The 26,420-nt window shown below is 39.7% G+C and overlaps 2 protein-coding genes across 5 annotated transcripts in view; one reads left to right on the top strand and one right to left on the bottom strand.

Annotated features, from left to right (window-relative positions):
- RhoGEF64C (Rho guanine nucleotide exchange factor at 64C) overlaps nucleotides 1-26,420 on the top strand; it is a 192,102-nt gene that overhangs the window by 81,075 nt on the left and 84,607 nt on the right. The window lies entirely within an intron of this gene.
- On the bottom strand, nucleotides 22,275-23,284 carry LOC6636545 (uncharacterized). Its single transcript, XM_002060013.4, has 3 exons — nucleotides 23,200-23,284; nucleotides 22,986-23,138; nucleotides 22,275-22,922 (listed from the first exon to the last, which is right to left on the bottom strand). The coding sequence occupies exons 1-3, from the start codon at nucleotides 23,266-23,268 to the stop codon at nucleotides 22,587-22,589; spliced, it is 558 nt and encodes a 185-aa protein (XP_002060049.1). The 5' UTR covers nucleotides 23,269-23,284; the 3' UTR covers nucleotides 22,275-22,586.

Here is a 26,420-nt window from a genome sequence, read left to right as displayed (position 1 = left end):
TTGTAAAATTAGCATACTGACGAGACAGCATTTGGGTCAAGTATCAAAAAGCAGGGATAATCGCAGCGATATAAAATACATTTTAAACAAATTGTGTATCAAACGTGAACTAAATATAGCCGAAGCTCAGATCAGACGGCGGTTAAGCGAGTCGTCGAAAGTATCTTTCAGACAGCAGACAGCAACAGTTTACGGTTCGTGCACCTTTTCTGTTGCATGAGTCTCGACTGGGGGCGGATAAAGCTGAGGGAGGGGGGAGTGGAAAAGTGGACAGATCCAAACAAAGCAGCAGCAGCAGATCGCGTTTTGATGCAAATCGGCGGCTGGCGAGAGGCGGCTGCTGGCCATACATATGGGTGCAACATTAAATAATTAAAGCGGGCGGACAGATGGTCGGTCAGACGGACAGACGGACAAGTATGACGCGCACGAGTACACGACTCGACAATGAGTACAAAACGAGTACTCGTTGTGGTCTGTGCTGCGGCTGCGGCTGCTGCATAACTGGCACAGCAACTTTTTCTTTGAGCCAAGTCTGAGCTGGATTTGATTTGAACACGTTTGGCGTCTCTCGTTCATATGTGGAGCGTTAATGAATTGCCTTTCAGCTCGGGCAGCTCGGGCAGCACGGGGTGCCCAACCGGATGAGAATGGTTGACTTGCTTTTTTTTTCTTTTTCGAAATGTCTTGCAATTAAAAGCGGCTACAATTGTCGCCCAGTTGGCCAATGTGGAGCAGCAGGCGCAAAGTGTTGCAAGCCATTACGAATGATTAATAAATTAGCATTTAATGTAAGCGCTCCACTTGAATGTCATTGAACCCCCGCCGTCGAACAGATTGCTCATACGCCCGGTTACATTTGGTATTTGCCTATCACGAGGCCTGACTCAACACCCTAAAAACTGTCAATTCGCGTGTTTATGCTAAAAGCCCAACTGTGATACTAGTTAAACTTTAACACATTTTCTCTGCCAGCGCTTTTTTTTTCTCTATCCACTTTTCAGGTCAGTGGGCTAGTCGAAATGAAGAGCAGAAAATTGTGCCCGACTTCACATTTGGCCCACTAACTTTGACTTGACAATTGTGGCGCTCGCCTGAGCTCCAAGTTCACTGCGGGTAATTGTTTGTAATTGGAATTAGACGCCGATTTAATGCGAAATGTAGTGCAGCACTCGCAAATCGCCAGAACCCCACGCGTCAACTGTGTGCCAGTTTTTTATTATATGTTACTAAGGCAGCGTAAAGGAAAAGTGCCGGAAATAATTGTCTTAAGTAGTTTGAACTTTGCATAGAGTACAAAGAGCAAAAAGAATTAGAATAAAACGAGTCTCATTAAGTGCTAAACACAACCACGCGCCACAACAATATGCGAAAACGTTAACTGGAAGACCTTCTCAACATTTCCCTCGGTCAGACAAGCTAGATACATGTAAAGAAGTTTTTACTGACTAACAGATTGTTTGGTTATCAAGCGGCAGGTCGCTGGTTCAAATTTAGAAGAAATTTGTTTAGCTTGTGACTATCCGCCATTGATATAAACAAAGGGCTCGTCAAAGACTTAATACCCTTGATAACATTTCCCCTTTGTAGATATGTGAAAATAGTGGAGCTCTTGAATGCTGACTTATGTACATTTTCAAGACGAAAATCTTTTAGACTGAGAGAGAAAGGCATATCAATAAGCAAGAAAGGAACCCACCAGCTTAATAGTGCGATCTCAAAGGATCGAAAAACAGATTAGGTTGAATAAATAACTTAATAAATGCTTTATGAAATAAGGAAAACCATTTAAAGATCTTAACAGCCTACACATATGTTATTTGCCCCCCCTTAACTACAAACCCAGCCCAGCCCCACGCTGAAAAGTTTTTTTTTATAAAAAATACATTAAACCGAAAGTGCCGCCCCAGGCCTGAGTTGGCCATGCTGCGGAGTTAAAGATCACTTAATGAATACCCCAATAATTAGAAACGAAAGTAAAAAATGTGCGTAGGATTCGGCTATGACTAGGCACAAAACTCTTTTTTTTTTTTGGCCGTGATTGGGCAAATTTGTGCCACAAATAAACAAATCAATGTTTGAGTGTTATTTATATATATTTTTATACATTTTGATTTTGGGTAATTTTTTTTCTTGAGCTTTAAGAGCGTTCTTGAAACGAGGCTTCGTTTTCGTTTTCGCACACAGTAGCCACAATCGTGGCTTATTTATTAAAGCCATAGTCGACTCATCGGCCCAGTTTCAGTTTCGGTGTTAACTTCAATTTCAGCTCACTTTCTAAATGAGTTCATGCAACAGCAATTTTTTATATACATTTATATTTATTTTTGACACACGAAAATAAAAATTTTGATAAATGATTCGGGGCTATCGGGCGCGCGCATATGCATGTAAAAAATCGCTAACTATTTTCGATATACATATATGTATATATATTTTACACAATGGACGCAGCGCACTCGAAATTGATTGCCAACAATTAAAAGTTAAATATTGAAAATTAAAAAGCGACTGCCAAAGTTTTACTTTTTATATATTGTATTGTTTTTTCGCTTACTTTTTTGTTTTTTTGTCATAGCTTGTTAATTTATTTGCAGCAATTATTAATGCAAACAAAATATATTTTATTATATATGGCTTAAATATAGAGAGAGAGAGAAACTGCGACATTTTGTTTATTGTCGCCGTATCTTTGGGCTTATTTCATGCATAAATCATTTCCATTTTAGTTTTTGCTGCTGCTGGTGCTGCACTTTGCTGCAGTTTTATAATTACATTTTAATTTATGCAAATACAAATTAGCAGTAGGCAGCGCCAGAGTCCACATTTTTTGATATTTGCTTAAACAAAGTGAGGAAAAAATGAAACGCAGCAGCCAAACAAAAAGTCTTCAAGCACAGAAAATAGAAAGAAAGAACATATAATTTTGACATGCAGAGTATTAAATGCTCTTTAAGCTATGTGAAGACAGACGGACTTCATCACCGATGTAGATCAGGAATATACATATATATATATATAGCTTATATATATATATATATATATATATATATATAGCTTATATATATATATATATATATATATTGGGGAGAGAGTTGTCTTCTTCTATGCTCTATAAAGTTGTTGACAAAACAAAAGTACCCTCTGTTGGCATTTAAAAAATATATAACAACCGCTGTGTAAGGTCAAAGTATGTAACAAACTTTTTATAGGCATACACAAAGCAATTATTTTATATGACAAAAACATTAATTAATCATACGACACGTAAGCCCTGGCAATGGGCAGCTATTGTATTAAATAAAAAAACCATGTAATTTGAAAGGCTAGTTAAATGGCATTTAGTAAGTGCCACTGCCTTTGCCTTTGCCTGTTATTCTCTCGTATTACACAACCAAAATTGAAAGTAATTTGCATTACATCACTCAATCAGAGGCGTCAAATAGCCTTGCCCCACACACACACACTCTCAATCCACATCTAGCCTAGACAAACGATAGACAAATTCAAATTCAAAACGAAAACGAGCTCAGAGCTCGTAGCCAGCTCATTGATCAAATTTTGATTGACATTTCGAGTGGTTTTTCTTGCTGTTTTGCTTTTTTTTACTTTTTTGCTCTATTAAGCAAAATTTGTCTGAGCTCTTATGGCCTCTAGCTGTACTGTTGTTGTGTCCAATAATTTGTTCATTAACGACAATTAGTGCAAAAAGCAAAAAAGCAACAAAAAGAAGTGGGTAAGAGGGCATATACGAGCAGAAGATACCCTATACATAGCGCTGTGCTGGCGTTCCAAGTATTCCTTCTTCACATATTCCTTCTTTACATAAGTATTCCTTCTTTACATAAAAATGAATCTGTCAGAGATACTTCCATTTGCCTGTTATGCCCCTTTTAAGCACTTGCGCTGAATGCAGGGTATAGAAAAGGACGGAGAAAAAATTGAAATTCATTTGACAGCTCAACGAATATGCACATTGTGGTTTTGCTATTGAAAATTGAACTTAATTGCGCGCATAATTTTTGATCTCTTTGGCAAATAACAGCTCGAGATACATTGCCAAAGATACAGATACACAGCTACAGTTACATTTGCTGGCTTGGCCAAAGATACATAACTGCCAGGTTTGAAATATGACACCCAAATGTTTAATAATAGCCAACTGGGCAGGTGTTCGTTGTCATTTGATAGCCCACACACACACACACACTCACACACACACACAACCGGCCCAGGGTCTTAGGGCCTGAACTTTGACAGTTGTCCAAGCCGTAGACACAATTCTGTGCGGCAACAATGGCAACGGAAGTGTTATGTTTTTATGGCCACACAGACATTTGATGCGGCCATTCGATAAGTGAAATGATATACGAATACTCTCTCTCACACACACACACACACACACACTCGAAAACGTATAACTGTGTCTGTATCTCTCGACAAGGTCACCGGACATTGAACAAAAGATATGCAAAAGTTCTGCTTGGCATTTGACATGTAACAGGAAACATGAATCAAATGGAAATTTAACAATTGGCTGCACAAGTTGGCAAGACTCAAGCAAATTCGTAGAAATTTATGAAAAATTATTGCATTGTCTCAAAGTTTGAGAGACTTGAATACCGATAACCATAGCCAGAGCCATAGCCATTAACGTTACAGTTAAAGTTCGATACCGGTTCGGCTAAAAACTGAGTCAGCCAGGGACTGGTTTTAGTTATTTTTATACATTTTCATTTTTATTATTATTTTTATTTGTATTTTTATGGCTAGGCTGCACGCGTCGCCAATTTAATTGCCGTTGACTAAAAAATTGCACAAAATTTAAATGTATTTTGCGAACAAAACAATACGCCAGCGCCGTGTCGTGTCGTGCGTGAGTCGCAGTCTCTGTCTCTGTCAGTGCTGGCAAACTTTTGAGTTGCAAAAGAGTTGCTATTAAAAAGCCAAACTTTTGCGTAATTATTAACTTATGTTTCCTAATATTAATCTATATACATATTTTAGATCATATTTTGAGAATATCTCTAAAATATGATCTACATTGATAATCTGTGCATTTACTTTGCTTTAGGCAGACCATGTTGCAAGCCGTACCTAAGGTCTAGATAGACTGTAAATGCATAACAAAATAAACATACATATGAATACAATCTACCCGATTTAAATCTATTTCGTTATGAGTCTCTACATAAGATACCTTGTGGGAATGCTTGAGCTAAAAGCTAAAAGTAAATAAAAAGAAGCATAAATTGGGCACGGAAAACTCAATTTTTCCAATAATTTTAGTAAGCAACACCATCATTATGGCACATTTTCTTATACTCTATAAAAAGAAATTGTAAATATATATATTTTTACATAAAATTTGAAATAAAACACGTTTAATAATGCCAGTGTTATGTTGTAGTGTTGATAAACATGTTACAATAGCACAACTCTTGGCAAGGTCATTAAATAGATCAGTATTGAGAGCTAATTAAGCGCTGTTGATTTAATTTTCCACTTCCCTTGTACATAAAATTCAAATATATACTCTCGTATATCCGACAATGAACAAATTTTCCATAATTTTATAAAATACGTTTTAGTGTTGAAAAAACGGATAACAATTATACAGCTTGGCCAAGGCAAGCTCATTGGATACATTTATATTTATAGTTAAATAGGCGATATCATTTTAATACTATATTTAGCAGAAAAAGAACTTAAGCAAATAAGTAAACGCAATAACACTTAAGAAAATAGCCAAATTTGACGGAAAAAATGCGAAATCGGCAACACTGATCTCCATACAAGTTTGTATGAGAGTGCGTGTGCGTGTATTTCTTTGTATGTGTGCTTTGTCGTTTTCGCTTTCAGATTCGGCGTTTAATGTATTTTTTGTTGTTGTCGGCGCAGTACGAGATTTATTTAAATGCATTAAACTTTAGAGGTCAACTTCCTTTCACTGGCGACGCATTGGCGTCGACATGATAACGGCCCAGTCTCTGTCTCCGTCTCAGACTCCGAAATTCCCGATGCCCCCGGCGCAGAGCCAGTTCAGCCGAGCTTGGCGAGAATTTCTCAAAACAAAATCAGCCGCAAAATGTGACATGTGACAAGTGGCGCGTTGTATTTCAATGTCATATTGTTGCCGTTGCGATTGTTCTCGTTGTTGTTGATGTTGTTGTTGTTTTTTTTTTATTTTGACCTTTTATTTGCATACCTTTGCAGCTTTGTTGTTGCTGCTGCTGTAATTTTCCATACGAGCTGCCAAGATGTACACAAACATAAGCTGCCAAAAATTATTGAATGCGTAAGAAAATAAAACGCTCGTCTGAAAGTTCATTTAAATTGAAAATCCTGCACACAGGACACACAGGACTTTGGGCGTATGCATATTTACATAGTCGTTGTCAATTTTATGGCTCAGCCGAGGCATGAATGAGGCACACAGAATGAAAGGCAACATAACAGAGAGAAAGCATGTCAAAAAGTAACTGCATAAAAGTTCCTTGTAAATTTAATAAACTTTTATAGATGCGTGTTTGTCGGGTCGAGGACGACGACAACGACAACGACAACGCCATTGACAAAGGAGCCGAATCCTGAGCAACAGCAGCTGCCATTAATGCCTGGCGTGCCCTTCGCCAGCGATTCCCTGCACTTTTCCCCGCAACTTTCCCCCGCCCCATTCAATATTCTTGATGGGTTCTTCCTTTCTCCGATGTTGTTGTTGTTGTTGTTGTTGCTTGCGACGGGTGATTGCTCCACAGGGTGCACTTTGAAAGCGCGCGATGAAGTGAAGAAAAATAAGAAGTAAGAGTGCTCTGACTGAGCGTGCACAGCCAATAGATACCCTGTAAACGGATTTCGATATGCCGAGGCATGCTCTGTAGTTTTATAACTGCTCAACTATTAGTATTACTATTAATTCTGAGCTTAAAGATGACTTTCAAATGTGTCTGCACACAAAAAGTCTGCCAGTACCAGAGGGAAGATATCCAAAGAATGAAATGTTCCCAGATATCTGTGAGAAATAGCTCTCATTATCTTCGAGCTGTGCTCGACTAAAAAGGATCTCGATATTGATGGATTACGGGAAACAAGATAAACTATTGATAATTTAAATCAAACTTAGTCCAAGTCAATCATCGACTCATTTATATGCTTCTGCCTGCCACATTCAGGCGCTACATGTCTAGCATGCCCCATGGCTGCGCTTAACAATGGCTATAGGGTATAATAAACTTTTATTGTATCCGCATTTCAGTGTCACACGGCGCGACATTCGCTTCTGCGTGCTTTCTTTTTGCCCAGTCAAAAGCGGCGATGCTGATGAGCAGCACAAGAACCAGAACCAGGAACTCTCTCTCTTCCAGCCTAGTGTGTGTTTAGGTGTGTGCGTGTGTGTGCGTGTGTGTGTGTGTGTGTACGAGTGTGTGCAAAGTCAGAGATTGATACTTGCGGCGAAAGTGATTTATTTACTGGCGAAGTGGCACGTGGCAGCGCTGCCCGTTGACCCAAATTGAGCCAAATGGTCAGAGCTCAGGACAATTTGATAATAAAGAAAATAACAACAAGCTGCTGCCACAGAATTATGGCTGACATGGCTGTTGGCGGGAGTGGGAGGGAGTAGGGGGCGGGAAGGGGTTCATCTTGAAAGCAGTTGCAAACTTTGCATTTATTTGCATTGAAATGCAGTTTGTTGGCCTTTTGCTGACAGCTAAATGTAAAGTTTTCGGTCCGGTCGCATATGCGACCAAAAATGGCAGCCATTCAAAGTTGGACAGAGTGTCACCCACACACACGCGCACACACGCACACACACAGGCACTGAGAGAAAAGCAGACATAAAAATAAATGTATTGATTTTGTCTTTTGGCAAATAATAAATAAAAAATAGCAAATGCTGCTGCAGCAACTGTTGCAATTGTTGCAAATGCCTGGCCAAAAGGAGCGAGGCCCCAAACCCGTTTACCATTGTCTGCAGAACTGTGTCTTTCCCACACACACACACACACACGCACACAAATACGCTCACATACGCTCACACAATTGCAAATATACTAATGTAATGCGAAGTTATCGTTGCCATTGTGCGGCAAACGAATGCAGTGCACCAACAAAAATGACCCAAGCCAAGAAAAAAAACAGAAACATAAAAATAAGTAAGACTCTTCTAGTCGGGAGAGGTCGACTAGGAGATACTGCTGGTAGGAGTAGCTTCCATCTATATATACTAGAGAGCCTTCTTCTTCACAATGTTTGATCTTCAATCTATGCCCAACTTTGTTATATATGGTATAAAAAAGTGTGTACATAACTGAGTGATTTACGGAGGGATTTGTTGTGATTTAACATCGGATAAAAAAGTGCGAACACAGCGTAAATGAAAATTTTGCTTATCTATTTATATATATATTTTAAGTTTGGCTAGAAAAGTGTTTAAGAATAGTTAAAAAATGGAAAAACACAGCAAATACATAATAATTTAGCCTATTTATTTAAAGTCATGAACTTAATAGCTTCATAGTGAGATGCGTTCACACAAACAGGCCAACGGACATGACGGACATTTTATATACTATTAATATTTCAAATGGAAAGTCTTCAGCTTGTACAGACACAGTAGGCATACGGACATGGCTTGAATTAACTTCTTCTTCTTTATAAGTAATATGTTTTCTTTATGGACTCTCGGAGCTGCTTGAACCTAAAAGCCCTCTTCGCCCATTTCCACTGGATGCAGGGTATAAAAAGCGAAGTGCAACAACAATTTTAGCCCGTTTGGTTGGATGGCTGGCTGGCTAGGTCTGGCCCTGGCTGGCTAGGTCTGGCCCGGCCTGGCCTGCTCTGGTCGGACAGTTGGCTCGTCGATCCAAGTCCAGCGCTTCCACGGCCAATTGAAAGCTAAAATTGCATTTTGTGACTGCGCTCCCCAGTTGCAGCTTGTGGCCGCACTCGAGTTCGCGTCTCGACCAGTCACAGACCCATTTCAGGCTGATAGCCCAACTGTTACCCGGCTGTGCCCTTGCGTAAGATGGCATTATGACTTAGGCATGCAATTTGTATTGCATTCAATGAGCTGAAGACCTATCTGCCACCGAACTAAGCCAAAGCCCAGCTCATAAGCTGCTGTGCTTACTCGTCAATTACGTACCAAAAAAAAAAAAAAAAAAGTTGCAGTCCAACAATAACTTAGCATACCTTCACATTGTCTTTTGCTTGAAAGCTGTTGCCACGGCAATTTGCATTAATTTTGGTGGAATTTAAAATCATTTTTGGCATTTATATATAAAACGTGGCTGTCGCTCTCTCTCTCTCTCTCTGCAGCGTGACAATGAAATACACTTTAATCCCTATAGGTATGAAAGTAAAATATATTTTTAAAATTAAGGTAACAGCGCAGGCACGCTGAGCACAAAAATTGGGAATCGTAGCGCCAAAAGGATAAAAGACAAAATAAAAAAAATATTAATAAATGTATATAGAGTAGGTTTAGATTATTGATTGCTCTAAAAAGGGGCACAAATGTTGGTTCATTGAGTGTTTAAGAATTAATCGAAGAAAGTTAACAGGGTACGGAGGAAGGCACAGGCAGAATTTGAATGTATTTTCAGCTGCCTATAATTGGATCAGTCGCATTTCTAGGGTATCCAGTGTGCAGCATAGGGCAGCCAGGGTATTTCGTATTCAGTATTCATATTAATATTCAGTGTGCAACATAGCCAGGGTATTTCGTATTCAGTATTCAGCTGCTTATGACTGTGTTGTACATTTGCATTGTACGATATATATTGTCTGCATATATAGTTTTGAATAACATTTCTTTTTTTTGGGGGGTTTGTGTCCCTGCAGCATCCGTCATGAGTTCTGGTTCTGCGGGCAGCCCTTGACGCAGCTTTCCAACTTTGGTTCTAGCCATAAAATCGGCTGCAGCTGCTCGACGCGGGCTTTTGTCGCCTTTTGCTGCCTCCAATTGCTGCCAATTTGTTTGTGGCTAGCTGCTCGGTTCCTCTTGTTGTTGGCCTTTTTATACACACACACACATATATATATATGTAGATATATATATATATATATATATATATATATATATATATTTATACATATTTGTGTGTTTGTTTTTTTCATTTGCAATGTTTATGTGCATGTGCTGTACTGTGGGTCCTGTCGCTGTCGTTGTCATTTGAGGTCAGTTTAAATGGTTTCCTGTCAGCTGCGGTTTTCTCGGTTAACCCGCAAGAGGCGCCGCCTGGGCAAGGGCGAGAGGAGACGAAGGGGAGTGGGTGGCCAGTATTTCGCATGCATTGTACAATATTCAATAAAGTATTCATTTATATGTCTACCAATGCCAGGCAATCATTTTAGTTGCAACAAATTTCACCCAGAACCCATTCATGAATGACATGAGCTGGAAATATGGTCTACAAAATGATTCAAATATATATTTTGAGCATATTTTGCAACTAGAGGCAAACAAATTGAATGTAACGGATTATTTTTAGTGGTCGAGTTTTGATTTTTGGTATATGGTAAGATTTGAATGACATCTATAAGCATAAGGATCGGATAAGAAGTTCTTGAATTATTCAATTATTCAATTTTGTAGCTTGAATTATTCAAGCATTCTATTTTGATGGTATCAAACTGAAGGAATGCACAGCTTGCGGCTTCTGAGTATTCAAAGCAAAAGCTTTGTAGAGGGTAGCCTCTAGTCGGGCTCGACAGAGAACCGAATAAGAAACGACATTCGCAGCACTGTGACAGCGGCATAATTACGCGCATTTTCTTTTGGCATGAAAATGAACACCTCAAGGTGCATAATGCATAGAATTCAATACGAAGCCCAAACGAGAACAAGAATGGGAATGCAATGTGTGGTCGAGAGGGAAAGGAGGGGTCGTGTGTTGTGTGCTCGTCGTGCAGCTCATTTCGTTTTATTTGCAAATTTTATGCCACAAATACCACAAGAATTGCAACAGCCAGCGGAATGGAGTTGACTGCCGACTGTTGACTGCTGACTGCGGGCTGTGAGTGACGGCGACGACGAATGTGACACCCCCGGTTAGTTCAAGTGGAAATTTTGCAGCAGTTGCACAGTTGCATAGTTGCAAGTTGAAGCCCTGCTGCTGCTATTCTTTTGGGGCCAGGCACTTGAACATGATAGCAGAGCTTAGTTCGCCCGAGCCGGAGCCGGAGCCAGCCAAGCGAAGTTCTTGCAAAATAAGTGGCACATGCGCGCCGTTAAATTGCAAATGCCGACAGCAACTGCAAATGCAACAACTGCAACTGCAACTGCAACTGCTGCGTTAATGATACGCCTGTCTGGCCGGCAGCTACCTAGCCTGACATACGCAAATGTGCTTGACTTTCAGCCTCCAGGCGGCAACATATGTGCGGCTTATGTGGCGTATGCGTAATGTGTGTCTGCTAAACTTTTGCTGCAACGCGAGTTGGCCAAATGGTTGCGCTCCTCTTCAAACTTATCTTCATGGCCATCTGTGATTTGTGCCTGTCTGCTTCGATCTAAGCTATTCAGCGCTTCACGGTTCACGGTTCGCTGTAGCCAAGTCCGTCTGTACGTCTGTGCATCTTCTTGTCGAGTCTACAGTCCAGAGTCCATTCGAGCTGCAATTTTTTACTGCAAGCCATCGATTGCTTAAACAGGTTTACATTAAAATATATCTCGAAATTTTTATTAGCTGAACACATCTAAGAATATTTAATTATATATAATATATATTCCTTTATAAATTGTTATATACAATTATTTTTTTAAACCTGCCTCAAGACCGTTATAATTAGGAGAAAAGCTCATTTATAGAGAAATTGTCGTTGCCCTTGGTATGCACACACTTTTGTATGCTATATTAGAGTCCACAAAATATAATTTAGATCGGACTATAAGACCCGAACTTCATCGATAAGGCATTTACCATAAAAAGTGGTTAAGACAAGAAGAAATATATGGCGTTGCCTTTAACGAAGGACCGCATATAAAAAGTTCCTTTATTGCACTTTTATTTAACTTAAAAATTGAATTTTCCAACAAGTTGTAGTCAAAAACATTCCGCCAACATTTAGTGCAATCACAATGGCCATTAACTGAAGCTCATTTCATTCAGTTTCAGGCGTTTTTTCTCAAACATTATATTGCTTAAAGGAGGGAGGAGGGGGTGAGTCGCTAACGATGACATTGCCGTTTGGTCTATTTCTAATTTCCCTAACTCAATTGTCTGGCGTTGACAGCGAGTACGCTCTGCATAAACAAAATGACATGGCAGCCAATTAATGTCGCCCATGTCGTGCCCCCCCTCTCCTTCTGACCCAGCTGGGTCTCTGCTTTAAACTGTCGTCATCATCTTCTATGCCAAATGGGCAATTTGTTGTCGTTATAAGTCGCATTCTGTGCATTTTCATTGTTATTATTGCGCCGCTTTTATGCTGCCTGCCGTCTGCCTATTCCTGCCCTCCTGCTTGCCACGCCCACTGCTAGCTGAGTCAGTTGTATGCATATTAATTCTGATGCTGGCCTGGCCTGGCCTGTGCCCAAGAGCAAACTGCACATTTACATGCAATGCGGGCCCCCAATCGGCGGACGCGTCTCTAATTTGTGGGCTCTTTTCCGACCGAGACTAAGACTCGAGTGAGTCTGAGTATTGGCCTAATGTGTTGGCCAGGCCCACGCCCCGTCCTGCCTATCTGTGGTAATTGAGTTCATGTCATGTTCTGAATCTTGGCTTCATTATCAGCCAAGATTGCGCCTGCCGATGGCCTTTAACTGTACTATATATATGCAAAATGTGCAGAGAGCAGCACTTAAAATATTGCAGCCCAGCCCAGCCCTGCCCTACTCTTCCCTGTTCTCCCAGATAACAACAGGAACTGCTGCCGCTGCTCTCTGGAGTAAAGGCTTAGCACAGCACAGCGCAAAGCTGAAAAATTTCTATAAATCCGCACTTATTCCCAAAACAATAAAACGCGCAACAATTGCAACGAGTTCGCGCTTAAATAAGCAACAAAAAAAAAGGAGGAGCCATTCTCCACATTAGACTCTGCCATTATTTAGGCGACGGCAGCCGAAAAGCGTTCCAAGAGCGAGCAGCTACCAGTTCCAGCTGCAGTTGGCGAGACTCTGCCTAAGCCCACTTTGTAGTCATTTGCCCGGCAGCAGCAACAGCCAAGTCAGCAGCAACAACTGCAACGAGTAAGACTGCTCGACGAGAAGACACCCTAAACAGAGAGTCATTTTGATTTTAAAAAGATTCACGCATTCTTTTGTACATTTAAGCAGTAGGTGCAGGCAGACAGACATATTGGAATACAGACATTGAAAAAATTGGAAAAAAAATCAGGTAGACAGGAAGATCAGCAGACAGACAGATAGATAGAACGACAGCCATTCCTTGTGAAATTTTCAGGGCTTATATTTGGCATATAAATTGTGCATATACGAAAGGCTCTTCTCTAGGAAATAAGAATTTGTTAAATTTTTGGAAGTATATAATAATGCTTTCCCTTAAAAAATGGGAAATAATCTTAAGCCACATTTACTATACAAGAACTTGCTTATAAAGTTTGTTGCATATAGCACTTATAATCTTGGAGCTTCAGAACCAAATCTTTTCCAATTATTAACGGGAACAGGGTATCCCAAGTACAGCAACATTAACAACAACAACACATGGCACAGTGGGCAGCACAGAGAGCAAATGTATGCCAGCAATTTAGACGACGTCGTTGGCGCGCTTGCTAAATTACCAAAACAAAGGAAACGATAACTTGCAACAGTCGAGGACGAAGACGAGAACGAGGAAGAGGACAAGGAGCAGTGCTTGTCGCAGTGGAGAAGGGAAACAGCATAGGGGGACGCGTGGGCGTTTTCAGAAAACACAATAAAACTTATTTACGAGTCACGGCGGGGCAGCCAACGCGGGCTCCTACGTAGTTCATTGTAATGCACTTAACTGGGAGCGGGCACTGGAGCAGCGACTCGCCGAGATGCGCGCAAATGATATGCAAAAGTGACTGGCAAATGGGCAAAAGGGGTGAGCGGGGCAGGCGGCAAGGGGAAGCCAGTGGAGCAGGCGAAAGCAGTTGAACTGAACCGAACGTTTGGTTAAAGGGTAAATGAGTGCACAGCGTGAGGCGCATGAATGGAGGAGAGTTGGTCTGGACGGGGGCCAGGGTAATATAAATGAAAGCAACAGGAGTAGCAATGCCCACAACAAGAACAAGAACAACAAGAACAGCAAGGGTAGATACAGTAGATACAACGATATGGCACACACTGTGCAAAAAGTCAAGATGAGTTAATCGACAGTTGTATATTAAGATTTATGGCATATTTTATATGGTAGCTATTATGTTAAAGAGAGACATAATAAGTGTTGATATAGGGTATATATCTAGGCTAAAAGGCCAAACAAAATGTGCGTGGGCTAGCCTCTTAGTTGGAGGGCATTATCAGAGTTATTGCAGGGTATCACGCTAGGCTGCAAAGCCAGCCAAAATGTGCTTTGGCTCCACTTTCGGCTCCCATCAATGCCTTATCTGAAGGTTCGGGAAATAAGCCTTGAACCTTTTTCTCTAATTTAATTTACTTTATATTCAATTTTATATTATACTTTTTGATGTCATTTATTGCCAAGACAATTTATTAACTCTTCTCATTAAAAGTCAGCTAGTTAGCTGCCCAAGCGAATGCCCTGTAATTATATTAAGTACACTCGATCAATCAATCAGTCAATTTGCCATGTCTTATATCTAATAAACCATTTCTATCTCTCTCTTTGCAGGTAAGCACTCCAGTATTTCAGCCCGTATGCTACATATTACTGGTAAGCTCCACTTCTAGTCTTAACCTCTTTAAGTTTTAATGGACGCGCATATTGCGTATACGCCTACGCACCATTAGCGAATGCAGCGTGCGTTGCGTTTCAATTCAACTTACAATTTCAGTTGCAGCTTAAATTGCGTTTTGTATGCCCTTTCGTGGAATATTATCGACTTGTTATGCAGCTTGTAATGGGAGAATTGCTAGAGCAGACTAAATTTGCCGGATCCATATGAACTGAGATATCTTTAAAAGTAAAGACGTCTTCTGTCATAGTTTCTTCTATGGCAGCAATGTAATACAGTGCCTCGAAGAGTCTACATCTTTGCCAAGTATCTTAAAAACAGCCTCAAATAGTTTTATTTAATGACACTTTCATGATACTTGACAAAGATGCATTCTGTTCGAAGCACTTGATTATATTGTATTGTATATTATATTGTTTTACTTTTCGAGATATCTTAATCAAACTTTTTAATAAAATGCATCATTAGGCTTTTGACCCCGGCTTAAAACTAGAAACGCCTTTCATTAGTTCGGTTAAGATTTGACATTCGGCATTCTTTTCACAATTATTTCTTCTTATTTTCGAATTAAAAGTGCAAGTCGTTTTAGTTCAAAATTGCTTGCTTCTCAATATATGTTTAAAATCTTAGCCTAGCACTTACCATATCATCCACATCCATTGTTATCCATTGCTCTAGTCGCTTGTAAATAGAGTTTTTTCTTTAATATTGGAGGGTATTTGATATTCGGCACTCTTTAGAGAATTTTCATTTAATTTCTTAGTTTTTGGAATTCCTAGCCGCCTTAAATATATTATCCATTGTTAAAATCGCTTGTGCATTGAGTTTTCTTCCGCATAATGTTAGGGCATTTGATATGCGCTATTCTTTTGACAATTGTTCTTCCATTTTTTCATTTTCGAATTCCAAGTTTAAGCCGCTGTGATACAAAATTTGCTTAAAGCCCTGCTTCTTCATGTATTTTAACAATCTTAGCCTAGCACTCACCATATGATACAGCTTCCATTGTGTGTGTGTGTGTGTGTGTGTGTGTGTGTTAGGGCGTTTGATATTCGTCATTCTTTAAAAAATTTTCCTTTCTTGTTTTAATTTTTATTTCGGAGTTTTGTGCAGTGCAGTTGCAGTTGAAGTTTGCCCGAGAGCTGTGCCTGAGCCTGAGCTGGGCAGTATTCGCCTCGTCACAGTACGTAAAGTTCTCAGTAGTCAGTGAAATTGCGCTGCTTGTTTATTGTTGCAGTTGTTGCTCTTTTTGTAGTTGTAGTTGTTGTTGCTGTTGTTGCAGTTTCTGTTGTGGCTGCAACATTGCTGCTGTTGCCTATATTATTGCGCTTCATTGTTGGCTGCATGAAATTTGTGTGAACCGAGCGTCTCGGCAGCGTATGCTGTGCATCTTGGCAGCGCCAAGGAACACAAGGAACACCCTACCGGGCTTAAATATTTATAGCTTGCCATACTTTGTTCGATTATTTATGCCTGCGTTTGTTTGTGAGCCCAACCGACGACGACGACGACGACAACGACTGTATACAAATATGTTTGCACATGCAAATTGCGCCGCAGGAGGACGTCAAGTGAAAAATAGTCGTCTGCCTCATTAAAAACGTTGGAAAATAAGCGGCCAGCTCGAGTATGTAATGAGTTGTAAGCCATTGTCAGCAAACCGGCCGCGTTTCAGCCCATTTCAGCCAGATGACCTGCCAATCCAATAATTGCTGCCCGTTTAAGCTATTTAACTGTTGACGTCGCGTTGTTTTTCTTTCAATTTTTTTTTTTGCTGCCGTTCATCATTGAGAATTCCGCATGGTTTTTATGCCCGGACAGGGTTATATTGGTTTTGTGGCTTTGTAGCTGGCACAAGAAGGTAGCTTCGAGAGCATGAAGTATATATATTCTTGGCTTGCAATCAGTTGACGACTTTATCTTAAAATGTCCGTCTGTTCTTATGAACATACTTGTTGAACTGAGAGACTTTATTAAGCAGAGCTGTGAAGCTTGGGTCCTCCTTGTAAGCTAGAAGATAAATAAATAGAAAACACAAAAATAGAAATAGAAATATATACATTTATATATAAAAAGACTCCTAACTAAATAATAATACCTTTAAGTGTACTCACCGACGTTAGAGGAGAAGCACGCGAGGTGTCCAGTAGGGTTGCTTCTTTTAAACTAGATAACAGATAGAAACAAAGAAACAAAGAAAATGTTAATCAAATAATCCATGAAATCGAAAATATTACTTTTCTATCATATCTCGTACATTATAAAGGTAAGAGGTAGATTCTACTTTAGTAAGCAAATAAAGCAGAATATATCTTTCTAATGGATATTTTCAATCTCCGCCCAAAATTTGAAAAGCTTTGTTAGTGGCTTTGGTATACATAGATGTTTGTATACCATATTTAGGCCCACAAAATTACATACAGATCGATTTACAAGCAACAAAGTTAACAAAGGATGAATTTCCTGTAGAGTGCGGATAAGGAAGGAAGAAGCAAAGCCTTAACATAAATACCCCTGTGTGAGCATGTGTGTCTGTGTGCATGTGTCCATGTGTGCAAAGAAAATAGCTGAAAAAAAGTAACCTGGAAAGCAGGAACCTGGAAAGAAGGAAGCTGGAAAGTTTCTAATGGCAGGGTACATGGTATCGTCCAGTCGTGCACTCCCAACTCAGAGCCCTCTTGATTGTATTGAGAATTTCGAATGCCGCCGAATTGATTTTGTATATAGCCTAAGCAGATATGAGTTTAGTGTAACGGACAAAGCTTTAGTTGGGCGAGTGCAAAATATTTGGAGCAGACTTTTGGCTGTAACTGTAAACGCTAAGCAGATTGGCTAAAGAAGTTTCTGCCAGCCGCTAATTACCAGCCACAAAATTGACGCATCATGCCCAGCATTGGCTGCCATGGCAGCTATATATATATATAATATATATATGGTCGTCATTATACCCCCGTCTCCTCCCCCCCCCCCCCCCGCGCCCTTTGCTGTTTGCATGTGGCAATTTTTGGGGCAAACTTCGCTGCGGTTAATTAGTTGGCAATATTGAGCGTTAATGCGAAATAAATCGCAACAGCTGAAGAAAAAGTCTGCATTTTGGTTCCAGAAAAAGTGAAAAGAAGAAGCAGCTGGAGCATAAGAAGAAGAAGAAGCAGACGCTCACTTAATTATGTTGACGCGAATGCCAAAGACGAAACAGCGCAGGGTCTACTATGTATAACCAGGGCCAAGAGGCACCCACACGCAGGCGAGAAATCAAAAGCGAGAATTGGGGAAATGGAGAAGCGAGAACCGAGAAGCGAGAAGCGTTCTCCAAGCCCGAAACGGTAATCATTATTAATGATGACTTTTAGTTTACAAGCTAATTATTTGTTACTGTTAGCCGAGATGGAGCTGGAGAGGTAGAGAGATTCTCACCCCGGGCATTGGCATTGGCTTTGGCGTTGGCGCGATTTTCGCTTTGATATGATTTTAATTAATTTATGATATCGATGTCAGCTTTTGATGTCTCACTAATCACATTGGCTGTGTGTACATATTTTGCATATTAATTTGGACTTATGCAATCAGCCAAAAGACTTTTCAGTCCAAAACAAAATGCAGTGATTGATCTTTTGCCGGGCCATTTGGCAACATAATTGCTGACCATAATTGCCATATATGTAAATTTCATAAGCCGCTTAGACCAAACAGCAGCAACAACAGCCACAGATAAGAAGCTAAGCAAATATGTATACAACACCAAAATAAATGAGTCCATTGATCCATACGCACACACATCATCCACATGAATATGCAACAATACAAAACGCCCACATCACAACCAAAGGCGGTCATAAATTAAAGAGAGAGAAAGAGAGACAAAGACGACGCCAAAGCCAAATCATAAATAAGATGTGGAAATCAATTTGAAATCGGGTCACAAGAATTGCGCAGACGCGACGACAGCGGAAATGAGGTGCGAAAAAAAATTCAAATTGACTATTAGGCAAAAGACACAAGAAAATGAATGCATATCGAATAGACAAATACAATTGTTTAAATTGCCTGACTGACTGATTGACTGACTGACTGAGAGAATGATTGAAGAGCATTCCTCAGGGCAAGCTGCAAAAGAATTAATTAAAATAATAATTAATTAATTAAAAGTCGAATTAGATAAGCCTCCCACATACAAAACTGATTGAACCGCATGATTGACTGACTGATTGATGAGTGACAAACTGAATAAACTTAGTCGTTATAATTGCTGGAAACCTTTTTGATATGTGTTGGGAATCCGATAAGCTTAAAGCTCTGTTTCAATAAATCGCATAAAAATTTATTAAGGCACGTATTTTTCTCACTGTTTGGTAAATCAATCCGTCAAGCAGTTCTTGTTTGAAATTTAATAGAAAAAAAATTAATTAGTAACTGATATGAAAAGATAACTTGCAGTTTCTGCCCATGTAATACTCTTATGAGTCTGAAGGCGAATACAAATCAGATCGTGCTAATCAATTCGCAAACAAAAGACAATCGCTATGACGAAATTATCATTGTTTTTATTATTTTCTTCGCTTTTTTTTGTTTTGCTCTTGCCTTTTAACAATTACGCAAACAAATGCACGACGACAGCGACAACAACAACAATGGGCCAAAACTATTGCAAATGCGTGGGAAGAAACATAAAAAAGCCAGGCAAAAGGTAAAAACAAAAGCACAAAAACAGTAGCGCAAATAAAAGAAAAATTGGACAACAAACAAAAGATAAACAAATAAAAAATAAATATTACAAAATTACACTAACAACACGATGACAACAAATTAGATGCAGCACACACTGAAATTAAATAAAAATGCAATTAAAATGCAAGGCAGCCCGTGCAGCGGGCGCCCTATGCAGGTGCTGACGAGGGGCCGGGCGGCTGTACGCTCACGTTGGGAATAATTAAAACCATTTTTTGTGTGACACAAAACAAAAGCGAAAGTGTTGAAATATTTATGCAGAAAATGCACAAATAAAAACAAAAAACTGACAACAAAAACGCGAACAACAACGAAACGGCAAAGGTAGCAAACGACAAGTGTCACCAGCAACAACAACAACATCAACAAGCAGAGTCTGATATCCAATTTGAGCAACAACAAGTCGAATTTTAATTCGCATTTTTAATAGCAGCTACGCGCAAAGTGTTAAGTTTTCTATACGCGAGGGTTGCTTGAGATGTTAATGTGCTGCTTTAAGATATTTTAAAGTGTTGCCAAACTATGCAATAAATAACAGGCTTGAAGCGAAATAATGCACATTAATAAATATTGCTAATAGCCACCCAATAAACATCTCTAAAAGCTGACAACTGCCAGCTGGTTTTCATTTTGTGTCTTATTTATAAGCTTTTGATGTTATGGGGGGACAACTGCGACTTCATAGATATAGCACATGTTTCTGGACAAGACGACAAGCTGTATTCTACCATTAATTTATTACTTTTGCATGTTATTTTGCACTAGTAACAAATGAAATAAATAAATATAGAACCTTACGGTTACGTTTAGGGAACCAATACACGCACTCTTACGACAATATATTTGCAAAGCACACTTACATAATTAGTTTGTTGTTGATGCTTTTCGATTACACTGACGTTCTTCCTCGTAATAGCTCAATTTTTGCCCAAAAGAAAGTTTCTTGTATATATATTGTTTAGGTATATGTATACATATTTTTTAGACAAACTCTTAATGTCAACCGCGTGTAATTTGTATTTTAAACGTGCCATGAATTTTGTGACTAATTTTTGCCTTTATTGCAAGTGTTGCTGTTGTTGTTATTGTAGCTGTTGTTGCTGCTGTTATGGCGCATGCGCCACCGCCAGCTTTGGTCGTTGTTGTTGTCGTTGTTGTTGCTGTTGCTATTTGTCTGCCGAATGTCTGCCCATCGGCTCACTAGCCTCTCAACAGCCTGCAATTGTTATTGTTGTTGTTGTCATTTGGCAGTAATTAAAATGGAAATTGCATTCGCAGTTGGCCAGACGAACAATGCGATGTGCGAGTATTCGCATAACGAGCACCGAGGATGCTGGCCAGGCAGGAGAAGGTGCAGGAGGATGAAGAGGAGGCAGTTCACAGCCGTTGGCTCAGTTAAATGCGCTAATAACTTTATTCAGTTGTTGTCGACGCTGTTGCTGTTGCCGCTGCTGCTGCTGCTGCTGCTGCTGTTGATGTTGGCATTGCAACATTTTGCCTCTGATTTCTATCAGCAGCAGCAACAGAAAGCAGCAGCAGCAGCCAACTTGAGACAATCGCACGGAAATTGCAAATGAAGTTGTTGTTGTTGTTGTCGCTGCTGATGATGCTGTTGATGTTGCTGCTGTTGTTGCCGCTTATTATCAAACATTACTTTTATTGCCGGCAACAACGGCAGCTGAATAAGTGAACTTTTTATGCGGCAACTAAATAAATTTATACTTCAGTCGCCACGCAAAAGTTCATGCGTGCGAAGGGCAAACAAAGCTCTTATCTAATACACTCACACACTTGCAATTGTTGTGAGTTTTACGACAACAACAACACAACCACAACAACACCAATGGCAATGACACTGACGATGGCCGGCACAAATAAATAAATAGGAAAAAAAAAATAAAAGCGAAAATTATTGTATTTTCATGGCGCTTTAATTTAGTTTCAAGTGTAAACAACACAGCGAATGCCATAAAAGTCTCTGAGCGCGACTCTGGGGGCAGGGGTAAAATTGCCCAAAAATTGTTGGTAATATGTTTCAAATTCGTTGGCATGTAAAAGTTTGTCGCCAAGTGCCAATCAAATTGCTTTTGCCCGCTGTAAAAACCAATTCGGGCCTCATTTGCTTTTATGCAACTGTCAATTTAGGTCCAACAACAATTCGGGTCAATTCGTGCAAGTAAACAAATCGTGTGACAACCTAAAGCTAAACAGACAGTAGCTCGAACCGGTTGACTTCAACGTGCAGACATACATTTATTTAAATTTGATCGCAAGAGCATTCAGTCGAGTTGACACATGTCTGTTTATTTGGATCAAAATAATCAATATATATGCCTTGTGGAAGTTGGAAAATGGCTTCTTGACATTTCCTTAAAAATAAAAAGTAACAGTGTCCGCACTAGATTTTTAGGATCTGAGATCGAGATGTTCATTCATACGGACGGATAGGCAGACAGACGGACAGACGTGCATGGGAAGACCGACTCGGCTATTGATGCTAATTATGAATATATATATACCTTATGGGGTCGGAGGTGTTTCCTTCTCCCTCTTACATACATTTGCACAAATTCATTATACCCCATCAGTTGGTGGAATTCGCTTTTTTAATGAATATAGCGGTTTATGGCTCAAACCCTCATCATATATTATCAAAATTATAATCAAGAAATTTAATGAATCAATTATTAATTGCCCGTTCAGCTGAACATATTGCAAGCCGCTCATTTTTGCTTGCACCAGATGCACATTTTATTTGATATCTGCCCAAAATTAATATCTACCAGAGCAAGCGCAAATGCAATGCTTGGTCTCACTTATTTTTACTTTGCGTAGTAACCTCTGTATTTGTGAAACAAACAAACAATTAATAAATTAATCAAATTTTTTAAGAAAGAAATCGAAACCAAAAAAATAGCTGAAATAGTGCAAAGCATAATTAAAATTTTTACCAGAAGATTAACCAAAATCAGGCCAAATATTCGCTATAAATCATGGCAAACACTTTTCGATTAGATTAATTTTGTCCTGATTCTTAAGACAATAGTAATGCTCCAATCGACCTCGCCAGTCAATTTCACTATAATTTTGTAGAAACCTTCAACCATAACTTCTGGTAAGACTCCCTCTGAGAATGCACACAAATGAAATGTGTACAAATTCCTGGGCCATGGGTGCAACACGTCGCCCTCAATTTTGGGTATGTTGGAACAAAGAGATAAATTGGGATACGCAATTTCATCATAGGGGGTCTTTGCAGCGGGGTAAGGTTTCTTGGGCACAGCAAAGGGCAACAGTTTGTAGTCACTTTCGCTGCCGCTGGCACTGCGATAGATCAACATCTCAATCTTAAGAGTATTCGAAAAATAATAATTATTCTTAGTATAAAGTTTCATTTCCTGATAACCCACCATAGTTGTGTTATCGATATCATACTGCCAGTCGATGGTGCCCGAAAAGCCAATTTCGTGGCGACCCACGCGCTCTACACGCATATCTATCTTCACTTTGGTTTCATCCTCACTGTAGCCATCGATGGATATCGGATCGTATTCCCAATTGCGCTGCAGAAGTATCCCGATAAACTTTACGAATAACTAATTATCTATTTAAGGATTAACTAACCTTGCCGTCGGAGCATTGAAGTACGAAAAGCAGGAGCAAGAACTCTCTAAAAACCGATTGAGATAACATTTTATTGTTTCCCAAAAAAAACACTTCTGTTTAGTCGTGATTTACTGCACAGGCCTTATATAGACCCTGCTCTGACTGGCTTATCTTTTGCGCTAATAACAGCTTACAAAATTTGCTTTTAACACGCCATAATCATGTCCAATAATTAGACACATAAGTAAAAACATGTTGAAATAATTATTTTAAATTATATCAGGTAAGAATTGCAATTTATAGACTGCTTAAATTTGTTTATAGAAAATATTGGGGAGAATTTTAATAAGTATTTGGGCTCTGCATCTCGTTAGGTATTGAAATTCATATTTCATTGCATACTTTCGAGCGCAGCGCGGATTATGGACTGCACTTTATTTTTAAAAAGAGTAAAGGGTATTATGATTTCGTGCAATTGTATGCAATAGGCTTTTACATAAACGAAGCAGCCTCTGCAAAATATATTGTATATATATTCTTGAGCACGACAAGCTGAGGCAATCCAGCAAAATTTGTATTTTGTAAAAGCTAAAGCTTTGATTTCTTTTTTTTTGTTGCCAAATGTTAGTCTTCAAAATTTGATTAAGATCGCACTATGAGCTCCGATGTTCAATGAGATTAAATTTCATCCAACGTGCGGCTAACACAATGTAAGCTAAATTAAATTAAATGCAATCTCAATCTACTGCTAATTAGCAAACTCTAACTCAAGTTTCGGATAATCTTGTTCTAATAACCCAAAACAATATTATAGAAAAGAAAGAAGCAACAATAGTTTGTTGTATTTAGAATTCTATGGAATTGCTTTGTGTGTAAGCTCTGTCTCATGCCCGCACACGGCGCACGAGAACAAGCCCCGGAATGGTCATTGAAAAAAGAACTTAGTTTTTTGAATAAGTTTAATAAAATTTGGCTGCTTGTCGCCGCCGGGCAATCAACAGGCCATTATTGTTAACGGTTCTGCCATTTTTGGCGGAACAGAACCCATGTATCAGGCCATAAAACGCGTCAATGAATGGTCACAAACGAGCCGCTCGCTGATCAAGAATTATTTATTAATAAACATAAAGCAGCAACAATGCGCAACAACTATAATAAATACAGCGCTGCCAGCCCTCCTCCAGCTGACGGCATGCCAATTAAAATTCAAGTCGCATCGCCGCTTAATGTCATAATTATGAGCCAACTAAAGAGATTTACGCATTTTGTTTCATAACTTTGCCAAAAATGATTCGCCCGCAACCTGAACAGGGCCCAGACCCAGACCCAAGACCATGCCTGGAGCCTGTGCGTGTGAGTCTCTGCCAAAAAGTTGTTGTCTGGCATCGATTATAATATTCAGAGAATATGTAGGGGCAGCTGGGGGAGGGGGCAGAGGGGGGAGGGACAGCTAGAGAAGCGACAGTTGGCACGTCAACTTTCGGAGCGTGAAAACAGCATATATGTATATATAAAGATATATCCATATATATGTAAATATATAAATAATTAAAGCATCGTGTTGGGCGCGTCACGTAACTGAAATAGCAAAATTTAATTAACCAAATTAGCTGCAAAATTAATCAAATATTGTATGCCGAATAAAAAGGGAAATAGCACAGAAAAAAACTTATGACACGAATTAACAATTAATCAACTGCTAAACATTATTAAAAACAAGCGAACTGTAAAAAAAAATTAAACACAAAATGAATGTTAACAGAAAATGTACTAAAAGCCACAACAAATTTTGCCTTTGCCTAACTTCATTCGTGCTCTGCTCAGTCAGGAAATTCTGACATTAAATATTATTCTTTAATAACAAATATTAAGGCACAATTGACCTGGTAAATCGCAAAGGGATAAACCGCAGCCACAGCGACAGTTGCCAAGGCAAGGAACGTATCTCGGCGCTGGGTGCAGCGTATCAGCCAGTCGAGCTCACCCAATCAGAGGACTCTTACTTGTTTTAAATACTTTTGGGCAATATTTGCGGCTGGATTTAAAAGGCAGAAAGCCAATTGACCTGCCGATTGTGTCGCACGGAAATTTAATCAAATGAAAGCTAGAGGCAATTATGCTTTAAATACAATTAATTAATCATGAAAACACAAACAAACGCACGCACACACACATGGTTATTTATCCGCAGCAACTATGCTGTTATTTCAAGCGTACAGTGAAGCTTTTTTGTTGCTGTTGTTGTTTCCACTGTTGATGCGGCCGCTGGGCTAGCGCCACAATATTAACATATCCTGCGTGTTTAAGTAACGCATAAAATTATATCCTGATTGAATTGACCAGCATCGAGTCGCGTACGCTCGTAAAATATGCGTATTCCAATAAAGTTGCCAACGGTTTTTATTCCTGATACCCTGTGGCAAATGAAGGGCAAAGGGTATATTACAGTTGTCTACGGACTCTGCCTTCATCTTTATCCATCTCTATCATAGGAGATTAAGATCCACAGAATATGCCTCTATAATTTGTCGTGCAACATGCGCAATCGATAAATATCGATTCATTATGGCTTGCATTCGAAAGAGGCTGCATTAATGCAGTTATGTGTTTGTTTCATATTATAGGGTAACTGCTAGTCGCATATACTCGCTGCATAGCTCGCCGGCATTCGTGCTGCGGACATTGCTGAGCGCCGAGGGCAGCCACCTCTTGCACCTCGTTTGTTGCCGCCTTAAAATACGCGCCTACGCACATAAATCACGTGCGTGAATCTCTGCAGCTGTGTATGTGGATTTGCTGTGTGTGTGAGAGTGTGTGTGTGTGTGTGTGTGTGTGTGTGTGTGTGTGGGTGTGTGTGTATGTGAGAGTGTGAGAGCGCGTTGTGTACGGTTATTCCGGCAACTGTTGGCAAACGGAAAATCAGCCGACGCAGCTTCTGGCTGCTGCCCGTCATATGTCTGTCTGCGTTTGTATGTGTGTGATGTTTGTGTGTATGGGTATTTGTGTGTGTGTGCTGTGTATTAACGGCCTATCGGCTGCTGCATATCCGGCTGGACACCGGCTTCAGTTTTATTATTATTGTTGCCGCTGTTGTTCATGTTGCTGTTGTTGTTATTGTTGTTGCTGCTGTTGTGCACACACGTGTCAATGACAGCGGAGGACACATTTTCAGTGTCGTGTTTAATTAGACTGGCCCGAAGGTGCACGGCCAGCGCCATTTGCACAGCACGGTTATTCAT

This window comes from Drosophila virilis, chromosome 3 (genome assembly GCF_030788295.1).
Source record: "Drosophila virilis strain 15010-1051.87 chromosome 3, Dvir_AGI_RSII-ME, whole genome shotgun sequence".
NCBI classification, from domain to species: Eukaryota; Metazoa; Arthropoda; class Insecta; order Diptera; family Drosophilidae; genus Drosophila; species Drosophila virilis.
This window is presented reverse-complemented; position numbering and strand designations above follow the sequence as displayed.